At 38.2% G+C, this 23343-nt stretch overlaps 4 protein-coding genes across 5 annotated transcripts; 2 read left to right on the top strand and 2 right to left on the bottom strand.

Annotated features, from left to right (window-relative positions):
- Positions 1 to 2740: 2740 nt before the first annotated feature.
- On the top strand, positions 2741 to 5543 carry LOC149388208 (transcription factor IIIA-like). The gene is made up of 7 exons (XM_089623463.1): positions 2741 to 2885; positions 3275 to 3411; positions 3612 to 3731; positions 4293 to 4581; positions 4657 to 4895; positions 4979 to 5122; positions 5215 to 5543. Exons 2-7 carry the CDS (start codon positions 3277 to 3279, stop codon positions 5362 to 5364), a joined length of 1077 nt encoding a protein of 358 aa, XP_089479589.1. The 5' UTR covers positions 2741 to 2885; positions 3275 to 3276; the 3' UTR covers positions 5365 to 5543.
- A 2119-nt stretch (positions 5544 to 7662) lies between these two features.
- LOC149388207 (Glutathione S-transferase family protein) lies at positions 7663 to 10249 on the top strand. Of its 2 annotated transcripts, XR_016300733.1 has the most exons (4): positions 7663 to 8481; positions 8978 to 9596; positions 9717 to 9959; positions 10056 to 10249. XR_016300733.1 is itself a non-coding variant. In XM_089623664.1 (2 exons), the coding sequence occupies exons 1-2, from the start codon at positions 7721 to 7723 to the stop codon at positions 9396 to 9398; spliced, it is 1182 nt and encodes a 393-aa protein (XP_089479790.1). In that variant the 5' UTR covers positions 7663 to 7720; the 3' UTR covers positions 9399 to 9669. The 2 variants fall into 2 exon arrangements, 1 of the variants encoding a protein (XP_089479790.1); XM_089623664.1 differs by lacking the exons at positions 9717 to 9959; positions 10056 to 10249 and having other exon boundaries at positions 8978 to 9669.
- A 924-nt stretch (positions 10250 to 11173) lies between these two features.
- HOT5 (GroES-like zinc-binding dehydrogenase family protein) lies at positions 11174 to 15197 on the bottom strand. Its single transcript, XM_089621966.1, has 9 exons — positions 15078 to 15197; positions 14848 to 14984; positions 13265 to 13311; positions 12847 to 13172; positions 12694 to 12776; positions 12538 to 12613; positions 12256 to 12413; positions 12017 to 12178; positions 11174 to 11448 (listed from the first exon to the last, which is right to left on the bottom strand). The coding sequence occupies exons 1-9, from the start codon at positions 15109 to 15111 to the stop codon at positions 11317 to 11319; spliced, it is 1155 nt and encodes a 384-aa protein (XP_089478092.1). The 5' UTR covers positions 15112 to 15197; the 3' UTR covers positions 11174 to 11316.
- Positions 15198 to 21983: 6786 nt separating this feature from the next.
- LOC149388205 (uncharacterized) lies at positions 21984 to 22887 on the bottom strand. The gene is made up of 2 exons (XM_089623900.1): positions 22615 to 22887; positions 21984 to 22455 (listed from the first exon to the last, which is right to left on the bottom strand). The coding sequence occupies exons 1-2, from the start codon at positions 22713 to 22715 to the stop codon at positions 22239 to 22241; spliced, it is 318 nt and encodes a 105-aa protein (XP_089480026.1). The 5' UTR covers positions 22716 to 22887; the 3' UTR covers positions 21984 to 22238.
- Between the last annotated feature and the right edge of the window lie 456 nt (positions 22888 to 23343).

The raw sequence follows: 23343 nt of genomic DNA, 5'->3' as shown, positions 1-23343 counted from the left end.
ACAACTTTCTGGTATGATTATTGATGATACGAACCACGACACCGAATTTCAGGACTCGGAACATTCCTGTGGACTTGACTCGGTTGTTGGAGGACTTTCTGGTTTGAGTATCGAGGATCGGAATAACGACACTCCTATGGCTGACCACCGCGTCGAGATAGCAGAGTTCCCGAAGGAGGACAGCGTGCGAGAAGAAGAGCCACGTCATCATCGCACGTGCGACAGGGGTAAAGAGTTTAAGCCTTTCACGGGAATGGGAAGAAGATTGGACGGACAAACGACGACGGCTAGTGTTGACGACGACGATGGAGACAGTGACATGGTTTGTCGTTCTGGGAAGCGAATGAGACGCGAGGAATATTCCTTCAAGCCCTTCACCGGGAAAAGCTACAGATTGGACCAACAGTGATTACTAAAGTGATGTGGCTTATCGTCGTGAGAAGCGAATGAAACGTGAGGATTCCTTCAAGCTCTTCACCGGGAAAAAAAAAAGCTACAAATTGGACCAATAGTGATTACCAATTCTTTCTTTCTTTACATACGAGTCCATAATTTTATCGTTGTTCTTTTGTACGTACGAGAATGTTGGCATATCAGGGTACATTATAAAAATAGTCAATTTAAACAGTTTTTGACATTGCTAAATAATCAACGTTTGTTAAATCTTAGATAAATAGTCATTTTCATGTATTTACAGACGTAAATCTTAGATAATTAGTCACCTCCATATATTAGTTAATGTCATTATTTACAGCTATTTAACAAAGATTTATCAAACGTTGATTATTTAGCAATGTCAAACGTTTAAATTGACTAATTTTCTAATTTTTTGTATTAGTATATGTGAATCACATTGCTTTTAGTAATAGAGCTTACATGTTTTTAATATTTTGTCTTGTAAAATTTCGCCCCAAGTATCTAATTTGGGTGATTTTAGTTGTTGCATGTGAGGTCTCCTTCTATGTGAAGATATGAATTCAATTTTTCGATACAGTGATTTGTCTCTATTGTTTGATCTTTACAAAAAAGAAAATTGTAATATGAAGTTAATTGTTTATGTAATTTAATATAGGACTATTTACAACGATTTTTCCTCAACTCGTACACTCTACTCCATGATGTTGAAAAATGTACAAAACTAAATAAACATACCCCTTCTGTTAAAATTTATTTGACAGCGTGAAATCATAAGGGTAAAAAAAGTATTTTTTTTTTTTTCATTCTTTTATTTTGATCAAAAAGTTAAATAAAATAAAAATCAAATATTCCGCAATCTTCGCCCACCTTCTCAACCTCACATCACTGCCCAAATCGGCGAGTTCTTCCGACGAAGATTGACGACGACGAAGTAGGCTGGTGTTGGAGAAGAGGTTGCTGATGGTTCGAGGATGGATGGCGTAGGAATATCGGCTGCTTCGACATGAAATTTGATTCTTTAAATCCGGTGATTCGGATTTTGGAAGTAAGAACCAGAGTAAAATCGAATCGAATCGATTATCGGAAGTTGTAATTAAAGACGAAAGGAAGCTGTGTTGTCGACGAATCGAACCTCGAATTAAGAACGATTCGGATCGTGAAAATGATGTTTTTCTCTCTAATTCTCAGCTTTGGGTTTCAAATCTAAAGAAACAAAGTGAATTTAAGTCTATTCTTCTGAGAACTTATACTAAGACGAAGAAAATCGCGTCGAGAGAACGATTGTTGAAGCTTGAGTGAGTTGCATTTTGTCGTTCTTCTTTTAGAGATAAATGACGATCAGAGATCGTCGAAGCTTGGTCTCCATTGAAGAAGAAGGTGGCGAGGATTGGGATTCGATGTGATCGTGCTCCTAGTAGAAGAAAAATTAGAGAGAGAGAGAGTAAAACAAATAAAAATATGATTTAAAATTAAGTTTACAATTTTATTCTTAAACATTACTTTCTATAAACATTAATTGTCTAAAGTCCGTTAAAAATTTAACAAAAATGGTATGTTTGTTACGATGCAGGCTCTCATGGTTGGTTTTGTATGTTTTTCAATATCGAGATAGAATGTTAATTGTGTATGAGTTGAGGGAGAATCGTTGAAACAAGTAATAGGCTCTGACGTTGTCCGGGGGTTTGACAAATTTTAATTTAGATAATAATGTGAACGGTTTGCAATTGTTGTTTATCATTTGTCATATGTTAAAGTTAGCATTTTTTTTATCACTTTTTAATATATATTTAAAACTATTTTAATTAAATAATAACTCATATATAAAAAAAAATAAAAATAGTAACTTGTAATTATGAACATAATTTTTTTTAGCAATACAAAAATTATGATTAACCAACATCATTACTTATATGTTCATTAGTTTTCAATAATTGTACTGATTATAAGTAATTTGAATTATAAAACTATTAATCGGCTAATAATTGTTGCCGTTTTATAGTTAGTTTAGAGAATTTTCATTTTTAGAGTCGTTTATGAAATTTTCGCTTTTTAGAGTTGTTTCTGGAATTTTTGTATTTTAAAGTCGTTTCTGAAATTTTGTAAGTTTATTTTTTAAAGTCGTTTCTGGAATTTTGCAAGTTTTAAAGGTTATTTATGTAATTTTCAAAAAAGTAAGCGATACTGTAGACATAACAGGAAAATATTCGAATGAAAAAAATATTTAAAAATGGGGTAATTGTGAAGTTTTTTAAGCAATTAGGATTGGAAAAAAAAAAAAAAAAATTGTCGACTATAAAACTTTTCTTCAAAGAATATTTAACCTGAAAAACCCAAAAAGAAAACATTCTTTGGGCACTTTCAAACCTCGTGCGTTTCTCGATCACCCATCTTCGCTAAATCGCTGACTACCCTTCTTCTTACTCTCTGAAATATCGTATATACGTCTATCTACGTATAAACAGTCACTGGTAATTGCTAAAATTTGATTCACATCTTGTCTTAGGGTTTCCATTCACGGCGTTTATAAAAGGAAAAATGGCATGAACTAGTCAATTCAAACTATGACTTTTGCAAAATAGCCATAGTTTCATTAGGTTAACCAAAATAGCCATCACTCTCATCCCTGGACTAAATTAATCCTGCCTGGATTAAATTTAATCCCGATATTTTGTGTGGATTAAATTTAATCCTGCCTGGATTAATAATCGCAGCTTGGCTATTTTGCTTATACTTGATAAACTTTGGCTATTTTGCAAATCCTTAAGTTCTATTTGGCCATTTAACCGCTTGACCCTTTATAAAATTGGGGTTTTTTTTATATATTTTATTTTAAAATATTCTGTTGCTTCAATTGCAGTTATGGAGAAAGATATGGACGAAGCCGAACTGGAGAGACCGTTGTTCAGGGATATAAGGAGGTATTACTGTGAGTTCTGCGGAATTTGCAGGTCAAAAAAGTCTTTGATTGCCTCTCACATTGTCGCTCATCACAAGGTCTGTTTATCATCTTTATGCTCCATATATTATGATCGTTTTAATTTTTGGGTTCTGCGATGTCATTGAGTGAAAGATTAGGTTTTGATGAAACAAACAGAAAGCATAACGTAATTGATGGATAGTTTACTATATTTTGTTTTCCCTCTATTTTTTGGTAATTTTTTTTTTCTCACTGTTTTAATTTTGCTATTGTGCAGGAAGAAATAGATATGGCAAGGGCTGAGAGTGACAAGGAACCAAATACTTGCAAACAATGCGGTGTCACTTTTAAGAAACCCGCGTACTTGAAGCAGCACATGCAAAGCCACTCTCTCGAGGTATCTATTAGTTTTGTTTGGAATGATGTTTGTATTCGGTTTCTAAACAAAATTGAATCAGATGGTTGTCTTTCGTTTTCAAGTTTGAGATTCTCGTTACGTAACATCAGTTACATTGTCGTCAAACAAATATGGATACACCGAACACATCTTATGCTTATTTTTTTGTACTATCAATATTTGTATATGCGAATTGTTTAAAGGGATGCGTTTTTTTCGGCCCTCGAATTTTTTTTTTTTTTATGTCAATTTAAGACTAATTTTTTTGCAGGGCCAAATATATTTGGGTATTAAAACCAAATAAAATTTCAGTGTGAAGCATTGGATCCAACTCCAAGGTTCCAAAATGCAGTGGTTACAACTTGATTTGGACCAGTATCAGGTTGGGGGACCTCCTGAGAAGCTCCGTCAAGTGGACTCGATCACGCTGTTTTAGGTTAAGGTTTGATGAGTTTTTTTTTTTTTTTTTTTTTTTATCTCTCTCTCTCTCTCATCTGTTTGTTATTTGTCAGCTTAATGGATGTGTGTGCTTAACTAGATCTATTGTTTGTGATGTCGCAGAGGCCGTATACTTGTTCGGTTGATGGTTGCCTGGCTAGTTACAGAAGGAAAGATCACTTGACCCGCCATCTCCTTAGTCATAAAGAAGAAAACCAATTCAAATGCTCGGTTGAGAATTGCAACCGCGAATTCGTGACCCGGAACGACATGAAGAGGCACATTGAAGAACAACACGATGAGAATCAAGCGTCTACTGCTGAATGTCAGCATCGATGCGTGTGCCAAGAAGCCGGGTGTGGAAAGGCTTTTAAATATCCGTCAAAGCTACAAAAGCACGAGGATTCCCATGGTCCGTTTATATACTGACCGAGCATGGTGCTCCAAAAAATATTCAAGTGGCTGATTAGTTTCTTTGCTATTGCAGTTAAGCTCGACTCCATCGAGGCACTATGTGCGGAACCAGGTTGCATGAAAATGTTCAGCAACTCTAAATGTCTCAAGGAACATGTTCAATCCTGTCATCAACATACCACTTGCAATGTATGTGGGACCAAGCACCTCAGGAAAAACATCAAAAGGCATATGGCGATGCACGAAGGAAGAGATCTTCCAAATGAGCGGATCAATTGCGATTTCAAGGATTGTGATTGCACATTTTCAACTGTAAGATTTGTTGCCTTTTCGCAATGTACGTGGGACCAACGAGGCATGAATTCGAATATGATTTTTTTGTTTGTTTGTTGCAGAAATCAAATTTAAACCAACATGTGAAAGCAGTGCATTTTGAAGACAAACCATTTGTCTGCGGAGTTTCTGGTTGTGGAATGAGATTCTCGTACAAGCACGTCAGAGACAATCACGAGAAGAGTGGATGTCATGTTTATGCTCATGTGAGTTCTGTTCCGGGATTAGTAAAGCAAACTTTTTGTTGATACACACGTCAATTCGCTGTTGGATTAATTATTTGTTTCTTTGCTTGCAGGGCGATTTTGTTGAGTCGGACGAGCAGTTCCGGTCAAGGCCGAGAGGTGGGCGTAAGAGGGCATATCCAAGTGTGGAAATGTTGATAAGGAAGAGGGTAACTCCACCGAATCTAATGGATGGGTTTCCATATTTGAACGAACACTATTAGTTTGTATAATGTTTATACGTATATAGTTAGATATCATCACTTGTAATATACCTAGTTTATCTTCCAAGGCTTTTGATCTACGCACTCGCTTTTTGTCTGATATGTAAGCTCACACTATTTAAACTTATCTTCCAAGAGTAATGTTAATCTATCAACATCTACACAATGAATGCTTAATCACAACCATTTTAAAGTTTGGTAACCATTATAGTCTTCCCATACAAATGTTAAATGGCGTGGAGGGTACACGGTCGTTCGTTAGGTATTACATAATTATAATAAAGGGGTAACGCAATTATAATAACAAGTAGATAGTTGGGGTTAAGCAAGTAGATAGATGCTACAAAGTTGTTTTAGTCATACACATTAGGACTATGAGTGAATATCGTATTAATGTAGTTAGGGAATAGCTTACTAATTCATAGTTAATACTTTGTATCTTCTTTATTATCAAATTGAAACATAAAAAATAAAAAAATAAAAAAAGTTGAAACACCCTCTATTTTGTAGAGGGGAATCCAATTTTGGTATAGTTTTAAAGTGGTTTAAATATTTTGATTTATATTACAAGAAATTAACTGATATAATTCTATCATATAAACTTTTTAATTGGCTAGCTTGTTAAGCGCAAAATAACTATGTTTGACCTTAAAATACGAAATTCTAAATGCCCTAAGATTAAAAAGAATAAATAAATATAAATTTTAGAGCTGCTTTAGTTTAGACTTGTTTTACATAATTGGACCATACTAGATTAGAAAATTTTGTTTAGATCAAACGGAAGATTAGTAAAATATTCCCCTATTTCTTTACCCCCGTAATTTTATTTAAATGAACTCACCAATCGGCTGTAGCCTAACCTCAAATTTGTCTACTAAATCAATGTATTGACACGCAAAGTATATCAAAATAATAAAAAAGCACATAAGCAATTAAGCCACATCAAACTTATTATTTTTTAAATAACCAACATTTTGTTAATTACAAATAGATACTTAGTCATTGATTCTATTAATTATAATTAAATAAAAAAAATTAAGAAAATAGTCAACTTAAACGTTTAACATTGCTAAATAGTCAACGTTTGATAAATTTTAGGTAAATAGCCACGTTCAGATGTAAATCTTATGTAAATGATCAACGATTAGTATATGAAAGTGGTTATTTACATAAGATTTACGTCTGAAAGTGACTATTTATCTAAAATTTATCAAATATTGGCTATTTAACAATGTCAAACGTTTAAGTTGACTACTTTCCTAATAGACCCTAATGAAATTGACAATTTTGTCCAAGTAACTCATTTTTTTTAATAAATAAATAACTCCATTAATAAGCATAAATTATTTGGATAATTTTTTAATTTAATTGTAGTTCATAGAATCAATAATTAAATTAGACGTTGACCTTTTATGCAAATTTAAAATTCGTAAATATAGAATCAAATAAGAATAATAACAACAACACAAGTCTACAAAGCAATATAGAAATTTCATTTTCTAGACCTAGTAGTTATGAAAATATCTCAATTAGACCCACTAGTTTAAAAATATAAAATAATTGGACTTTTGTATCAATTTTGGACGAAAATACCCTTGCAAGACCATATAACCCCTTTTGACAAAAGTTCATTCACTACTTATTTTCAAATCTCTCATTCTCTTTCATTTTCTCATCATTTCGAGTTCCAATTGGTTGAATTCCGTAAAAAAAAAAAAAAAAACTACTTGTTAGTTTATTTATCATAAACACACTCCTAATTATCTTAAATTAAAAAAAAAAATTATTCTACAAGAACAAGTCGGATTTGGTCGGATTTTATCAAGGAGGTCGGAAATTGTCAGATTCGGTCGGAGTGTCGGAGACCATCGGATTGGGTCGGATTCCATCGGAAATTTTTTATGAATATCATCGGATTCGGTCGAATCCGACATCCGATGAAATCCAATAATATTCATAAAAAAATTTCAAAATTTCTAAGAACCTTAAAAAAAAAAAAAATTCGTCCAAATCCCATACAAATCAACCTAAAATCTCATGTAGGTCGAATTTTGATGGAGAAGGTCGGATTTGGAGAGAGAAAGAGAGAGTGAAAGAGATGAAGTGTGAGAGAGAGGGTAGGTATATTTGAACTGTGAATATTTTTGTCCGAAATTGATACAAAAATTCAATTTTGAATATTTCTTAACTACTTAATCTAATCGAGATATTTCTGTTACTTTAAATCTATAAAATGAAATTTCTCAAGCAATAAGTATGGTTCATATTTACATTTGTATACAACCCATTTGAGCGGCCGACACACTAAAATAAAGCACAATAAACACAAGCTTAGAACCTAAGAAATTAAAAAAAAATGCAGTGCTCCGCTTCACTCGTACTCCGAGCTCCACCGCCGGGAAGAAGAAAACTTACCACCGCCTCAAACCCAAACCCAAACCCAAAACTCCGACGACGCTCAAGCTCAGCGACGACGACCATGAGCCTAAACCCAACCCCAAAACCCCCAGACCCAATCCTAACATCCATCGCCAACCTCCTGTGGGGCCAATCCCTCCCGCCGGGCCTCCTCATCTCCACCGTCCGCTCCGCGTGGCACTCCACGTGGCGCCTCATGATGTCCCGCCTCGCCCCCTCCGACCCCTCCGGCTCCTACGCCCGCCCCCAATCCCGCTTCCGCCGCCGCACCACCGCCGCCGCCACTTCCCTCCGCCTCTACGTGGGCCTTCCCTGCCCCTGGGCCCACCGAGCCCTCCTCGTCCGGGCCCTCAAGGGCCTCCAAGACTCCGTCCCCGTCAGCGTGGCCCGCCCCGCCCAGGACGGCTCCTGGAGCTTCGGGCCCCGCGGGGACGGGCCCACCGGCTGCGGGACCCTCAGGGAGGTCTACGCGCTGCGACGTGGCGGGTACGATGGCCGGGCCACGGTGCCGATGCTGTGGGACGTGGATGGGCAAGAGGTGGTTTGCAATGAGAGCTATGATATTGCCGAGATTCTCAATTCGGGTTTTGACTCCGTGGCCGGGAATCCGGGGCTGGACTTGTCGCCGCCGGAGCTCAAGGATCGGATTGAGGAGTGGAATCGGGTGATTTACCCGAATGTCAACAATGGGGTCTATAGGTAATAATACCACAGCTTCTCTCGTTCCTATTATGAGAATACTACGTTCCATGTGTGCATTTTTCATACTTGTTGATGACGATTGAGGGATGACTGTATTTGTGAAAATGAAAAACGAAGCGGGGTTTAGGCTTGTGTAATAGATATAATGATATTTTTGTCCGGATATTAAGCTCGCGAATGATCTTAAACGGGAGGTAGTGCATTTTCTTTTATGTTCTTACTTAAAGCCAACAAAAAAAAAAAGTTCCTTTTCACGCTCACACCGACGATGAAAGAGGGATTGATGGTAATATTCGCGATAACGAAAAAGAAGCAGGGTTTAGGTTTATGCAGTAAATATTACAAGTATAAACTCTTTTACTACAGGATATTAAGCTCCTGAAGCATTCAAAGAATTACATCAAACGCTAGATACAAGGGATTTCGGTGTCCATTTCGAGTTTGTGTTTGAAATGCTGTGTTTTTTTTTTTTTTTTTTTTTTTGTCGTCTCAGGTGCGGGTTTGCGCAGAGTCAAGAGGCGTACGACAGAGCGGTGAGCGAGCTCTTCGAGACGTTGGAGACGTTGGAGTCTCATCTGGGCGGGTCGAGGTACTTGTGCGGCGACAGGCTGACCTTGGCCGACATTTGCCTCTTCACCACGCTGATTCGGTTCGACCTCGTCTACCACGGCCTCTTCAAGTGCTCCAACAAGAAGCTCGTTGAGTACCCAAATCTCCACGCCTATCTGCGAGATATCTATCAGATTCCGGGCGTGGCCGAGACTTGCGATTTCTCCGCGATCATGGACGGTTACTACAAGATGTTGTTCCCGTTGAATCCGGGCAATATTTGCCCCGCTATCCCGGCCGGTTGCGACCACGAAGCTCTTTGCAGGCCTCACAATAGGGATTCGTTGTCCCTGGTTGCGACGTGATACAAATATCTCTCAACATCTGTATTAAATACAATACTTGTAATGATCTACATGTTTTTGTCCGTTTTCACCTTCAAGAGATGTCCTTGGAACCCAAGCAATGAACGTTGTAGATATATGTATATGTATTTAAGTAGCATGAGTTACAAGAGATCTGACTTCAGTCACCGAATTTGGTGTTTGGCGAGGTACTTTGTGGTATGTTAATTTATGTCTTAACAGAACATCAATTAGCCGATAAATAGAACCGTAGATTAAGCTTTAACATGTACTATGAACTTGTTATGTTATGTTATTTATTTATTTATCTTATGTCAGGTCAGTTAAGGGATATCAGAGTCCAAAGCCAACACCAGCCGAAAATCGTGTCCCCTGTGTTTTCGGACCAAGTTTATGAGGTTGGTAATTACTGTTTTACAATCTGGCTCAAGGGTGTAACTCTTGATCTCTAGGTTCAGTTCAACTTCGACAGGACCGGCGTGACAGCTCTTGTCAAAGAAACTTTGAAATCGGGCACTAGAGTCTAATCAAGTGGCAATGGTAATACACCATTGCATACAGGTAGGTGATTAATGATCATCTCTTTATGGCCAAGTAAATAGCTTAGTGACCAATTTTGACATTTTCCGTGCCCTCTCTTTTCTCTTCTTTTTTAAGGAGCCAAAGTGACAAGTGGGTCCATCCACATGTTGATTTTAAAGGAGAGATCCTTCCGATTTCAGGGCAACCACAACGGAGATTAGGAGCCCTCAATGATATGCTTCTGCGTTCAACGTCTTTTTAATATATATATATGATCCCTGTGAACAGGATTGAAATGTGTGCGAGACTGTTGCTGTTTGACTTGGTTTTTCGGCTGCTGTGGAAAATGGGATATTAGCTAAGTTTTGAGCTGTATCTGATATTTTGTTCAGAAGCTTTTGGGATGAAATCAATGACTGTTTTCAATAATTTTGAACAGAGACGGCCATCAGTTTTTTCCTCCGGAACGGACTATAAATGTGCATAGTTGGGACGTTAAACAGCATTTTTATGAAATGTTTTATCATGAATTTGGCTCGTCGATGTTTCTGACTCAACCATGTCAAAGAATATTCGAAGCACAGTAGTGTTTATTAAGACCAATATTCTAATATTTTGGCAGCTTATTCATAGTTTAAAGAATATTTCTTCCTCAAGTATCCCTGTGTTTTAACTAGTTTTTGCCTCTAGTTACGGTCTGTAGCCAAACTCATTGTTCTTGGCTCTTATGTAACGAAAGGTACACGGAAGATAATCTTCTTGTTGATGAATGGTTTTATTGAATAGCATTGTATGGGTCTTCAAAGATGAACCAGAGAGCTAGAAAAACACACCAAGATTTTAACCAAGTCAGTGAGACGTCTAGATCTCAAATAGAAGAAACGGACACTCGTGCAATCGGTGAAAGATGACACAGCAAATTCATTGTTCGGGAGAGCCTGACCAATATCACCACACTAAGCTAGCCCCTCTTGTCTTTACTTTATTTGCAAAGTAAAAGAAAGAAAGGGGATTCAGCAATATCAAATCTGCTAGAGTTTGACCCACCGAAGTACTCTAAGCTACTTAAACCCCTTTTCAGTATTTAGTTATCTAAAACAGAAGAGATTACTACCCGTTCTTGAACTTGAGAAAGCCTGAACAAATGTAAGCGAACCGTTGGCCTATTATGAATCAGTTTGTCGAGATTTTGCACCCAAAATGACACATAATAACAAAGTAGATATGGAAACAATCGAAAATAAAAGACCGAGTTCAATAAAACCAGCAGCCACTTTATTAGGCTATTGTTTTAGCTTCATTTAGAAAAACAAAGGCAAGTTTCATACATCAGGTAAAAAACATAGGCGTAGCGAAGACCTGGTCAGTTTCCAGAGAAACCTGGAAACAAAAGTGTTCAGAGGGACGAGTCGGGGACGTGCATCGAAAGCACACACCTGAGGCATCCTCCATCGTGCATCAGATGAAACGCCTCGTTGATGTCCCCGAGAGTCATGTTGTGAGTGATGTACTCGTCCACTTTGATTTCCTGAAATTCAGTCACAACATTTCATTGATTAAGACGATGGAAAATACAAGATAAACAGGTGTTCGTGAGTTCCGTAACTCCCCTGAAAAGCTAAGCCCCGCTCAAATTGATTCTCCCTCCTCCTAACTCCTAAGGCTAAGTTGGGAGCCCAGATTTTACGATGGAAAATGAAAATATAAAGGAAAATTAATATTCTCTATTGTAGTTGAAAGTTCAGGATTTCCGCTTCCACACATGTTTCCAAGGTAAATGAAATCTCAATTTTAGTTGTAATTTTTCGCGCAGATTTTCTTCAATGCAAAGAAAATATAATAAATTCTCATTTTTTCACCCAGGATTTCCTAGATTTAAATATACCCTAAACGATTGTGTGAGGGAATATTAAAAACCTCTACTGTGTTTGGAAGTCCAGGTTTTTTAATCCACACATTTTTTCCAAGGAAAACAAAACCTATAGCAATTAATTCGAACTTATATTTACTAATTATTCTAAACTCTCCCCTTGAATAACTACTAATTCAATACAACGAGTACTCCCCCGCCCCTAAGGTCACAAACGCAAATCTACCTTCTTCATGTACTTCTCGACGAGCCAAGGCACTTGTGAGCGACTCTTGAAGCCACCAAAGGCAGTTCCTTTCCAGACACGACCAGTCACGAGCTGAAAAGGCCGAGTCGATATCTCCTGTCCCGACGCGGCTACACCCACGATGACTGAGGTTCCCCAACCCTGAGAGTCACGGAGCAAATCGGTCAGAAATGTCTAAATCTTTCTCAACTCGAGCCCACTGATTTTTCGCTATTCACCTTGTGGCAGCATTCCAGGGCCGCTCGCATCACCGACACGTTTCCAATGCACTCGAAGCTGTAGTCAACACCACCGTCCGTGAGCTCAACAAGGACCTCTTGTATCGGTTTATCGTGGTCCTTCGGGTTCACGAATTCCGTGCAGCCGAAATTCTTCGCTGCAATTCACAATTTTCCGGACATCACTCGAAATTCAAAGTAAAGGTTTGTAGAACCAAGCACATGCCTCTAAGACACTACTCCCTATTTCAGCGGTGAATATGAGAAAGCTCGAGCTATTACCTACTTCAAATTTCTTGGTATCAATATCTATACCAATGATCCGTGAAGCACCAGCTGATTTTGCACCCTCTGCAACCTAACATGTCATGGAGAAATTGAATACGATAAACGTTGAGCATTCAGAAGAGATAAACATAACAAATAAGAAAAACTTACTGCAAGACCAACAGTCCCAAGGCCAAAAACAGCAACAATGGACCCCGCCTCTACCTTGGCCGTATTCCAAACAGCTCCAAGACCTAAAAATGTAAAAAGATTGAAAATAAACGATCGCCAACTCTAATAATTTTTTGGGAGAACGATCCGTACCAGTAGCGACACCACATCCGAGAAGGCAAACTTTGTCCAAAGGAGCTTGTGGGTCTATCTTTGCTACACTGACATCGTGAACAACCGTGTACTGAGTAAAGGTCGAGGTTCCCATGAAATGGTAGATGGGTTTTCCTTTGACGGAGAAGCGAGTCTTGCGATCGGTCATCATGACTCCGACTCCGGTCGCGGAGCGGACTTTGCCACAGAGATTTGTCTTCCCCGATTTGCAGAACTTGCACTCTCCACACTCTGCCTGGTAGCAAGGGATCACGTGGTCCCCCGCCTGAACGCTGGTCACACCTTCACCAACGCTCTCCACAATCCTGCATCAAAGTCCTCTGAACATCTCAAAAAAAAAAAAAAAAAAAAAAAATAACAAATAACGGGGAAAAAGAAGGGCATATACTATACTTACCCTGCGGCCTCGTGACCGAGAATACACGGAAAGAGACCTTCAGGATCCTGTCAGATTAATACAACAACATAATATGTACTGTCACATGTGAACTGTGAACGCAGCTAAATTGTTACCAGTCAATAAAAGGAGTAAAAGGATCGTAATAAAATTCCCGAAAATCAGCTAAGACAACAAAAGAAACCATATCTCAAGGAAAATTTAGAAATGAAACTCTAAACTTGATATCAATTATGTTGGACATTCAACATTCAAAGTCGAACAAAACTCATATGAAACCCATTGATCCTCATTATCGATACTGTCCATCGAAAACGTAGACTCGGTTCAATCGCATTATCTCAAAAACCAATAATTTTCTTCATAGGTCACACATATTAAGCACAAAGCACCAAAAACAGTATTAATATCTCTTCAATTACGTAATATTCAAATTAAAAAAATAAATGCAAAGACAGAACTACATTATATATTTCATCTCTGCGACTAGAGAAAGCAGAGAGACATAAACAAACAAAAATCATTTAGGATCCTCTTACATAACCAATAGACTCAATTCCATTTACTCGCAATAAACTAATCCCTTTCATCATCAACCTAATACAACCTCACCGGAGATCGTATCAGAAAAAGGCACTCAAAGAGTGAGTTTGAACTCATTAGAAAAGAACACAGAGGCCTTGAGAAAAATAGAGATAAAACAAGTAATTCATCTTTCACTGACTGGTTGGTTGGTTAATTGTCAACACAATTATAAGCACTACTATATATGCGCCACTTGAACTTAGAATTATAAACAATATTCTAGAATAAATTATGCTGAGTTGGCATCTAGAAATATTTTTTAGTGGTTGGTTAGTCCAAGTACCCATATACTGCTTAGTGAATATAAAAAAAATATAACCCCAAGGAGTTGGTCTAAGGTAAGGATAAATTGCTGAGATGTGTGGGAGATCTCCCGGTTGTACTGCCCGGGCCTCGTGGCTTAGCCGGGAAGAACCCCAATACCCATTACCCAGGATTTTAAAATGAAAAATGTAAAAGAATAAGCATCCTTTCTCTATCAACTCTAATCTTTCCCCACTAGTTCATTATATTAGTTTTGTATAAGCATAAACTACTATATTGAGCTTTCAATCGAATAGTTACACATGCCACACAACTAATATAAAAAATTATACAAATAAATACACATTCAAATGAAATGTTATGCAGGTAAGGACATGCAAACAATGAAACCCGCCTTTATTCTTTACAACAACAGAATATTACACCTAATCTTATATCTTGATCGTATTTTTTTCTAATAATTCTTTTTATGAATAATTGACACACCTTTCTAATCTAAAACATTTTAAATTTATATAATTAAAAAAATACCCTGAAAATAAATTCTAGCTTCATCCCTGACCAGAGTTGTTCATCACTATCTAAATACAGCAATACCAAACATCCATTCCTCGTCACCGAATTACAATACAACAACTTCATTTTGAATCGGAAATTACGCTATGAAAGAAACCTAGGAAACACAAATAAATTAACAAAATGTGGTAACACAAGACGACAAAAATAGTTACTACCTTGCCGCCCCAAGTATAGGCATCGGTGTGACAGAGAGCTGTGAAGAGGATCTTGATCCGAACCTCACCGGCTTGTGGCGGCGCGACTTCCACGTCCTCGATCGACAAAGGCTTGTTGGGTTCCCAGGCCACCGCAGCTTTATAATTTCACAGGCTATCAGATTTCTTTGCCTTTCTCTCTCACAGAATACGAAAACAATGAGACAGAGAGAGAGAGAGTAATAGCGTACCTTTGCAGGTGATAACTTGACCTTGAGTCGCCATGGATGACCAGCTTCGTTTCGCAGTTCGGGAAGTAGTGAGTTGAGAGAGAAACAAAGATCCGGAGAAGAGAGAGAGAGAACAGGACGGGTTGAGTTTGAGCGGGTGGGTTTAGTGATTATCTTGTGATGCTGAGGTGGCACAGATCTATACCGTCAATTCGGAGTTGACTCAGAAAGTAAGCAATATCAACGTGCTCAGATTTTACAGCAATTTAAAATACGAGGAAAGCACCCACGTGCAGCTTTTCAGTGATAGCTGGCCTTTATGTTATGTGGGGTGTGAGTGTGTGTATCAAAATTAATTTATGGGCTTATCTATTTTAAATTTGATTGATCGCACGTAAGTTGGTCGAATTTTCAAACTTGGCCATTTTCTTGTCGCCTTGAAAACGATAATTTGATGAATTAATGAACAATGAAATCATGTACAAGTTGTTGATTGCCTACTAACTGCTAATTAAAATTTGAGAGTACGTTCGAATGCTTTTGATCTCTAGATTGAAATAGTGAAGCCTGGACATCAGATTTGATCTTCATTTTGAGGAAGCGAAGGAGTGACAAACTTTTTCGTATTCTTTCTAACCACGATGTCACGTATAGAGTGCGAATTGTCTATCTTAATATGCACCGAACGCCAAATTGAAAACCCACCTTGCCACAACACCAAGGTTGTGACACTAGACAATTAGAGGATGTGATCGTTGTTGAAACATGAGTATTAAGGCTCGATACTCATGTTCATTACCTTATCGGTTTTGTAAGTTTAAAGTATTCTAGCAACTACCAATCTCCCATCATCAAGACTGCTTGTGCAATTAACTACTACAAATCTTGTTAGCAGTAACATCTTTTTTTTTCTACTTTAAACAAAATTCCATGAGAGATGGTGCATTTAAAATGATGAGTTGTCATTGTAGGAATTAGTTTAGCTTAATGTCGATATACGAGAGGTTTAGCATGGTGATTGTAACATATTGTGGGAAGCCTTATGTAAATTTAGGGGGTTTGCATATCCTTGTTTTGTACTTTGGAAAGTGTATGGTTTGGTGTTCATGATGAACTACGGAAGGGATCAACATAAGTATAGGCCAGTATTGTACATATATAAGCTTATAATTTTGGAATTAATGCAAGGATTTCAACTTTAAGACACAAACTAAGAATTTAGATCACGGATGATAAAAGCGATAACAAGATCAGGACTCCTTATTAATAATATATTGTACATATAGACAAGGAGTACATATACAGGAGACCATTCAAGTACATGAGTTCCCGTCCCTTGTGCGGAACACAATTTTAACGGAAGTAGAGTAATGAGATGCAAGAGATTAGCTTTCCTATACTGATCTTCCCAAAAAGGAACGATCGGATAGGTTTTGGAGCGGCCCATTTTAAAAAAAAATATATGAATAATGAGATATTTGTCCTTGTGTTGGTGAACCCTTATTATTGAAGAAGAAAGTCATAGTTTTTCAAAACAACATTTAGAAATGTGTTATTCGGGTCTAATTGTTTCACATCCATGCCTCAAAGAATATGAACGTGAGAGTAAGCAAAATTGCGCGCGGATTGATGATCGATTAAAACATTTCTTAGATATTGATGTGAGGTATATGAGAAATGTTATTTGCAACAAGAGTCACCTTGTCCCTTTTTATAAAACCATCAAGATGAAATGTTAACTCAAACACCTATTCTTTTTTAAGGTTTTTTGCCATGAAGGAACCATAGCCAAGTGTCATTTTGTAAGAGAGCATCAAACTTACTTCTTAAGATGGTTAAAGCGTGTACAACACAACCAGGATCAGATGAGCCATTAGATATAGACAATTGATGTTTTTTTTTTTCTCACATTATAAGCTTTCATTTTTTTGTATGCCACAAAATGACTTGGTGTATAGGGGTTGAGTTGAGATGGTAAATGGCTAAATGCTATGTCAATGGTTGTGGTTTAGGAGTTGAATTGATCTTCTTGGTATATATGGCTTTCATCTTTCTTTATCTTTGAATTAAATCAAGCAAATTTATCATGAAGTAACTAGGTCCTTTAATCTCATGCTAGTCTACCTTTGTAGCTAGCACCTCACCTTCGAAGGTAGTGTTAATCACGTTTTTGGATTAGCATTCAGAACCGTCCGTGGTTCGATCTATGGTCGGACCCTATGACCGCACGTAGGTTAGCTGTGGTGAAGTTCTTCTATTCTCGTCGTCTTTGTCTCACTGGAAAATGGTTTCCGACTCCTCGTCACTTCGCCAATAGTCGGCCTTCGTGTTCTTCACGCTGTTCGTGTTTTTCACGTTCTTTGCGTTCTTCGCGTTCTTCGTGTTCTTCGCATTCTTCGTGTTCTTCACGTTCTTCGTGTTCTTCGCGTTCTTGTTTAATTTTTCATATTCTTTGTTGTTCTTGATCTTTTCCGGTTTTTTTTTTTTTTTGGTGTTTTGAGAGCTTTTGGGAATTTTGGGAGATTTGAGAGTTTTGAGAGCTTCTGGAGGTTTGTGAGATTTGAGAGCTTTTTGTTCTCTTGGAATTTTTTGGATCCTCTTTTCTGAAAATATGAAGGGGTATTTTTAGGATTTTGAATGTGAAAAGTTATGGAAACTTGGTCGGAGGGATTCTCCGGTTTTGTGGATTTTACCAGAGGGATCCTCCGGTTTCGTAGGTTTTACCGGAGGGATCTTCCAGTTTTGTGGGTTCTACCGGAGGGATCCTCCGGTTTTGTGAGCTTTACCGGAGGGATCCTCTGGTTTTGTGAGTTTTACCGGAGGGATCCTCTGGTTTTGTGAGCTTTACCGGAGGGATCCTCCGGTTTTGTGAGTTTTACCAGAGGTGTCCTCCGGTTTTGTGGGTACTACCGGAGGGATCCTCCGGTTTTGTGAGTTTTACCGGAGGGATCCTCTGGTTTTGATAGTCCTGGCGGAGGGGTCCTCCGGTTTTGCGTCGTTTTTGCATTTGGATTGTCGTTTTCCCATACGAAAAATGATGCCATAACATTAACCCCCCAAGTGAGCCTGGCCTGGAGGGCGAGCCTGCCTGGAGGGCGAGCCTGGCTTGGAGATCGAGCCTGCCTGGAGGTCGAGCCTGGCTGGAGGTCGAGCCTGGCCTGGAGATCGAGCCTGCCTGGAGGTCGAGCTCGCCTGGAGGTCGAGCTCGCCTGGAGCGCCTGGGGGGTCCAGATCGCCTGGAGGTCGAGCTCGTCTGGAGGTCGAGCCTGGCTTGGAGATCGAGCCTGACTGGAGGTCGAGCTCGCCTGGAGGTCGAGCCTGGCTGGAGGTCGACCCTGCCTGGAGGTCGAGCTCACCTGGGGGTCGAGCTCGGGTCGAGCCTGGCCTGGAAGTCGAGCCTGGCTGGAGGTCGAGCCTGGCTGGAGATCGAGCCTGCCTGGAGGTCGAGCTCGCCTGGAGGTCGAGCCTGCCTGGAGGTCGAGCCTGGCCTGGAGGGCAAGCTTGGCTGGAGGTCGAGCCTGGCCTGGAGATCGAGCCTGCCTGGAGGTCGAGCTCGCCTGGAGCGCCTGGGGGGTAGAGATCGCCTGGAGGTCGAGCTCGCCTGGAGGTTGAGCCTGGCCTGGAGGTCGACCCTGACTGGAGGTCGACCCTGCCTGGAGGTCGAGCTCGCCTGGGGGTCGAGCTCGGGTCGAGCCTGGCCTGGAAGTCGAGCCTGGCTGGAGGTCGAGCCTGGCCTGGAGGGCGAGCCTGGCTGGAGGTCGAGCCTGGCTTGGAGATCGAGCCTGCCTGGAGGTCGAGCTCGCCTGGAGGTCGAGCCTGCCTGGAGGTCGAGCACGCCTGGAGGTCGACCCTGGCTGGAGGTCGACCCTTGCTGGAGGTCGAGCCTGGCCTGGAGGTCGAGCCTGCCTGGAGGTCGAGCCTGGCCTGGAGGTCGAGCCTGGACGCCAGGATGAGAGGTCCCCTCAGGGGTGAGCTCGACTTGTCTTAATCCCGGGTTCTACTCTTCGGGCCGGGGTTGCCATGCATCCTCGCTTGAGTTGGGCCTTGATGTTTTTTGGATGGGGAAAAATCACACACAACAGGTAGCATACTCTGGCTCGGATTCCTTGAGGCGCGCTCTTCGACCTTCTTGAGAGCTTGGTAGTTTGGTAATTTAATTTTGTTTCAAGAATTTATGTGTCCATAATATTTATTAAAACATCTTTAAGCTATTTACAACAAAAGAATAATTAAGTACATCGTGCAAAAATCTATTACATAGGCACTATGCGAGGCAACCATGTCATGAATGGAGGGTCTCTAGAAAACAACCTATATACCGGATACGATGAAATATCACATTAGCATGCTATATGAACGATGAAGACCCAATCTCATACAATATCATTTAAAAAAAATCATATGAACAATCAATCCGAGTCATCTCTCATAAGATAATTTCCATTAATGCATGCTTGTCGCTCTCTCCAAATGGTTTCCCCTTATTATTCAAAACCTAAATCAGCTTTTTAAAGAATTAAAAATAATTAAAGAATAAAAAAAGGGATACGTATTAACGAAAGAAATAATTAATAATTTGCATATGAAAAAATTTGACGATTCTCTTATGCAAAATTCAATGCTTGTTAATAAAATGTTTAGTGAAGCGCATGTATCGACGTTCAAAATAGACTTCCAAAGTGTCTGTGGTCAAGGAAATTGCATGCTTCTTTATACCCCGACCTAGCTTTTACGTCATCTCCATATATTGTTGATAACAATATCGAGCAACAATTGTCCAGGATGGGATAAACTTTGCTTTTATGTAAAACAAAAAATCTTGAATATATGCTACGTTTTTAACATGCCTAAAGAATGATTCCTAACAAATAATATAATCGGCACAAGCTATACTCTTCACACTTTAAGATCAAAGCTCACACTAATGAACTTACCATCTTTGGTTCCATCGACCTTCTTAAAGAGTAGCATCTCCTTTTTCATGTATTTGAATGACATTAGTTATTCGGGTTCTTCTTACGCTTCAGCAAATGTATACATAAAATACTAGAGCTTGTCAACTAGGCATAAATTTTCTTCCAAATTTGAATGAGCCTATAATAGTCTACTGTGTTAACACCGAAGCTATGGCCAACTTGAAGGAGACTCGTCGAGAGACATAGAGGAGATGTAGCTGTTCTAAAAAATCCGAAGTTAGATAATTTGGTTGATCCCCTCACGAATAGACCTTAGCCGATAATTTTTTTCAACAAACACTTGGTACGAATGAGTCTTAGGGACATGTCACATCTTATTTAGTTACACTTGGTTGTTAGGACTAGTTTCCCACCAAACATGATTTTTGTAATCATGTTTGCAAATATTAATTAATAAAATAAACAGACTGTTATGAATTGTAGGCGGAAAAACACAATTCTTCGAGATATCAAATCAAAAACCAGATCAAAACACAAAACCAGCAATAACTTCTGCATGAAGTTATCTGTGCAAAGCCAGGCGCAAAGAACAAAACACACAATAATAAGAAGAAGAAGAAGGAGAAGAAGACACGTTGATTTATCGAGGTTCAAATTCAGAATGAATCCTTATCCAATCAGACCTCGAGAGAGTCCTATTGTGATGATCTACTATCTCCAAATCGGAGTACAAGTACAAAGTCTGATCAAACCCTTGATCTTGGCTTCGAGCTTCAACGCAGAACCCCACAAGCCTCACAATCGTTTATCTCTTGTGTTTCTCTTGAGATCAAGACCCTATTCTTGATCTCTTACACTTTCTCTCAGATCTTTCTTTCTCTATCTCTTTGTTTTTTTCAACTACAAATGAATGAATTGGATAAGCTGTAAACTACCCAGGTCTGTGTTTATATACTCACACAGCCCTGGTTACAACTTGCCTAAATGACTTGAGGATCTTAACTATCTCTCCAGCTCACACTCTTCAAATTGTTGCTGACGTGTCATGATGACGAGGCACAGCTCTCACACAGCCCTGGTTACAACTTGCCTAAATGACTTGCAAATCTTAACTACCTCTCCAGCTCACGCTCTTCAAATTGTTGCTGACGAGGCACAGCTTTCTCACAGAGATTTTTCATCAGTTCATTTGAATTTTTTTTTTTTTTGCAATAGAATAATATCTTATTAACCTTACACTTTACACTATGTCGAAAAGTGAGATCCCTAATGCGAAAAAAAAAGGTTAAGAGCAATTATAACATCTTTATTAGTAAGCTAAATATCATATTAGCTTAACTCTCATTGGTTGAAAAAAAATGGGGCCCATTATTTGGTGAGTTAATGGTTAAGCAATTTACTTTATAGAACTACTAAGCAACTAACTTTTACTAACAAGTGCCTCCAATTGTTAAGCAAATGATAATGCTCTTAGTAACATTCTTTCATTAGAAAAGCAGTTTCTCATTTGATCCCGCAAATTTTTAATTTACAGGATCAACGGTTTAAATTTGTCCCCCTAATATTTAACATTTCCTTTTAATCATATGTTTCTGATGATAATGTGGAACTATAAGCCGGTGCCCATACTCTGCAAAAGGAGCTTTAATTAAAGTACTATAATTGTTATTTTTTAGGATTTTAATTAAATTTATGTAATAATGTTGTTATTGTCTTTTTATGGGGAAATGGGTTCCTTGTGACGACCAAAGCCAAACAAAGACAGTGGTGCTCTAAACAAATTTCCTTCAAAGGAAGGTAGTGATAATTTAACAACCAAAGCATATACGTATGGGAAGAGATATTATATATAATATAAATATGAATAAATAAAAACTCAGATTGACCGGTCAAAAGAACATTTATTAGCATGTTTAAACTTTAAAGACGCTGAGAATAAGGTTGATATTATAGTTTGAACGCGAGTATGCATTGACTAATTCGTGTCTCCTTTCTTTGACTGTACTGGAAAAAAAAATAATAAAAAAAAAGAACACACTGTTCTCTAATTAACAAAAAAATATTCCTTCTACACACAAAATTAAATAATTAACAAAAAAAATTATGAAAAAAGAAGAAGAGAAGAGTAACCTAAAAAAACGTGACTAGCTTTTTTCTTTTCGTTTTTTAGAAAGAAGACTATATGAACTAGAAATCATATATATATATATAAAGATATGATGATATCTAACAAATTAATTAAGTCTAAATTATAGCATACTAGTTCTTATGATGATGATTCGAACTTGTAGTATTTGTCAACGGCGAGAGAGACGACCCAAGTGCAACTTAGTCCTTTAGGGATTGTGACGAGATCTCCGGCGCCGAATTCCACAAACTCCGATGAGCCTTTTGGGTAATAAGCCTTTACTCTTCCTTTCAATAAATAGCAAATCTCTTCTGCGTCAAACTTCAGTTGGTACTTTCCCGGCGAACAACCCCATCTTTTTTTCATTAAAAAAACAAAAACAAAAAAGTTGGCAAATTAGGACTATATATGTTTTGTATGAATTAAAAGGAATTACGTATACCAAACATAATTACATATACACAAATATTAGCAAGAGAGAGAGAGAGAGAGAGAGAGAGAGAGAGAGTCTTACTTTGGCCAACACTTGATATTCAACTCTGCAAGCCTGGATTCAGAAGGGTTTCTCTCAACGGTAATTGTGAGGTTATTTGAAGATGATGATGATGAAGCCATATGTATATATGGTTTTGTAATTTTGTATTTCGTGTTAGATTTTAATTTATTTTAAATTTAGGGTTTACATATATGCTTGTAATATTGTGAGGGTGTGTTTAGAAGGGAGAGAGAAGGAATGGAATCTTCTTGTCCAAATGAAAGAATATGGATAACAGACACACACACACACACACACACACATACATATATATATATATATATATATATATATATATATATATATTTATATTTATATAGGCAAATGTTTGGATAGGCACCGTACGTGGTCTTGAGTCTTGATGGCTTTATAATATTAATTGCCATCACTTGCTTGACAATTAATTATCATAAATTGTTATGTCATAATCAATTATTTTGCACGTAGTGTTCAACAAAAATAAATAAAACATGGTACATTACAAGGGGAAAAAATATTATGTTAATTGAGATATGAAAAGGGAAAATCTTTTGAAAAATTAATTCATCATGTAATACAATTTAAAGGACTCAATTTTCCGGGTGAATTTAAGCTTTATATATGAAACGTGCTACTGCTACATAAGCTTATATATATGTTTATTTTTTATGTACAACTCTATACTATATATTAATAGTTTGAAATTACCAAACATATAATATATATATA

This window comes from Urtica dioica, chromosome 8 (genome assembly GCF_054948205.1).
Source record: "Urtica dioica subsp. dioica isolate 48M chromosome 8, U.dioica_male_clone48M_v1_H2, whole genome shotgun sequence".
Lineage (NCBI taxonomy): Eukaryota > Viridiplantae > Streptophyta > Magnoliopsida > Rosales > Urticaceae > Urtica > Urtica dioica.
This window is presented reverse-complemented; position numbering and strand designations above follow the sequence as displayed.

Bases quoted from the DNA above. Each gene is read 5' to 3' on its own strand.
- LOC149388207 (XM_089623664.1), top strand. From the start codon at position 7,721: ATGCAGTGCTCCGCTTCACTCGTACTCCGAGCTCCACCGCCGGGAAGA. The intron at 8,482-8,977 runs GTAATAATACCA...TTGTCGTCTCAG, and splicing joins GTCAACAATGGGGTCTATAG to GTGCGGGTTTGCGCAGAGTC.
- LOC149388205 (XM_089623900.1), bottom strand. From the start codon at position 22,715: ATGGCTTCATCATCATCATCTTCAAATAACCTCACAATTACCGTTGAG. The intron at 22,456-22,614 runs GTAAGACTCTCT...AATGAAAAAAAG, and splicing joins AATATCAAGTGTTGGCCAAA to ATGGGGTTGTTCGCCGGGAA.
- LOC149388208 (XM_089623463.1), top strand. From the start codon at position 3,277: ATGGAGAAAGATATGGACGAAGCCGAACTGGAGAGACCGTTGTTCAGG. The intron at 4,896-4,978 runs GTAAGATTTGTT...TGTTTGTTGCAG, and splicing joins GTGATTGCACATTTTCAACT to AAATCAAATTTAAACCAACA. The intron at 5,123-5,214 runs GTGAGTTCTGTT...CTTTGCTTGCAG, and splicing joins GATGTCATGTTTATGCTCAT to GGCGATTTTGTTGAGTCGGA.
- HOT5 (XM_089621966.1), bottom strand. From the start codon at position 15,111: ATGGCGACTCAAGGTCAAGTTATCACCTGCAAAG. The intron at 14,985-15,077 runs GTACGCTATTAC...GAAATTATAAAG, and splicing joins TCAAGTTATCACCTGCAAAG to CTGCGGTGGCCTGGGAACCC. The intron at 13,173-13,264 runs GTAAGTATAGTA...ACTTTGATGCAG, and splicing joins CTCGGTCACGAGGCCGCAGG to GATTGTGGAGAGCGTTGGTG.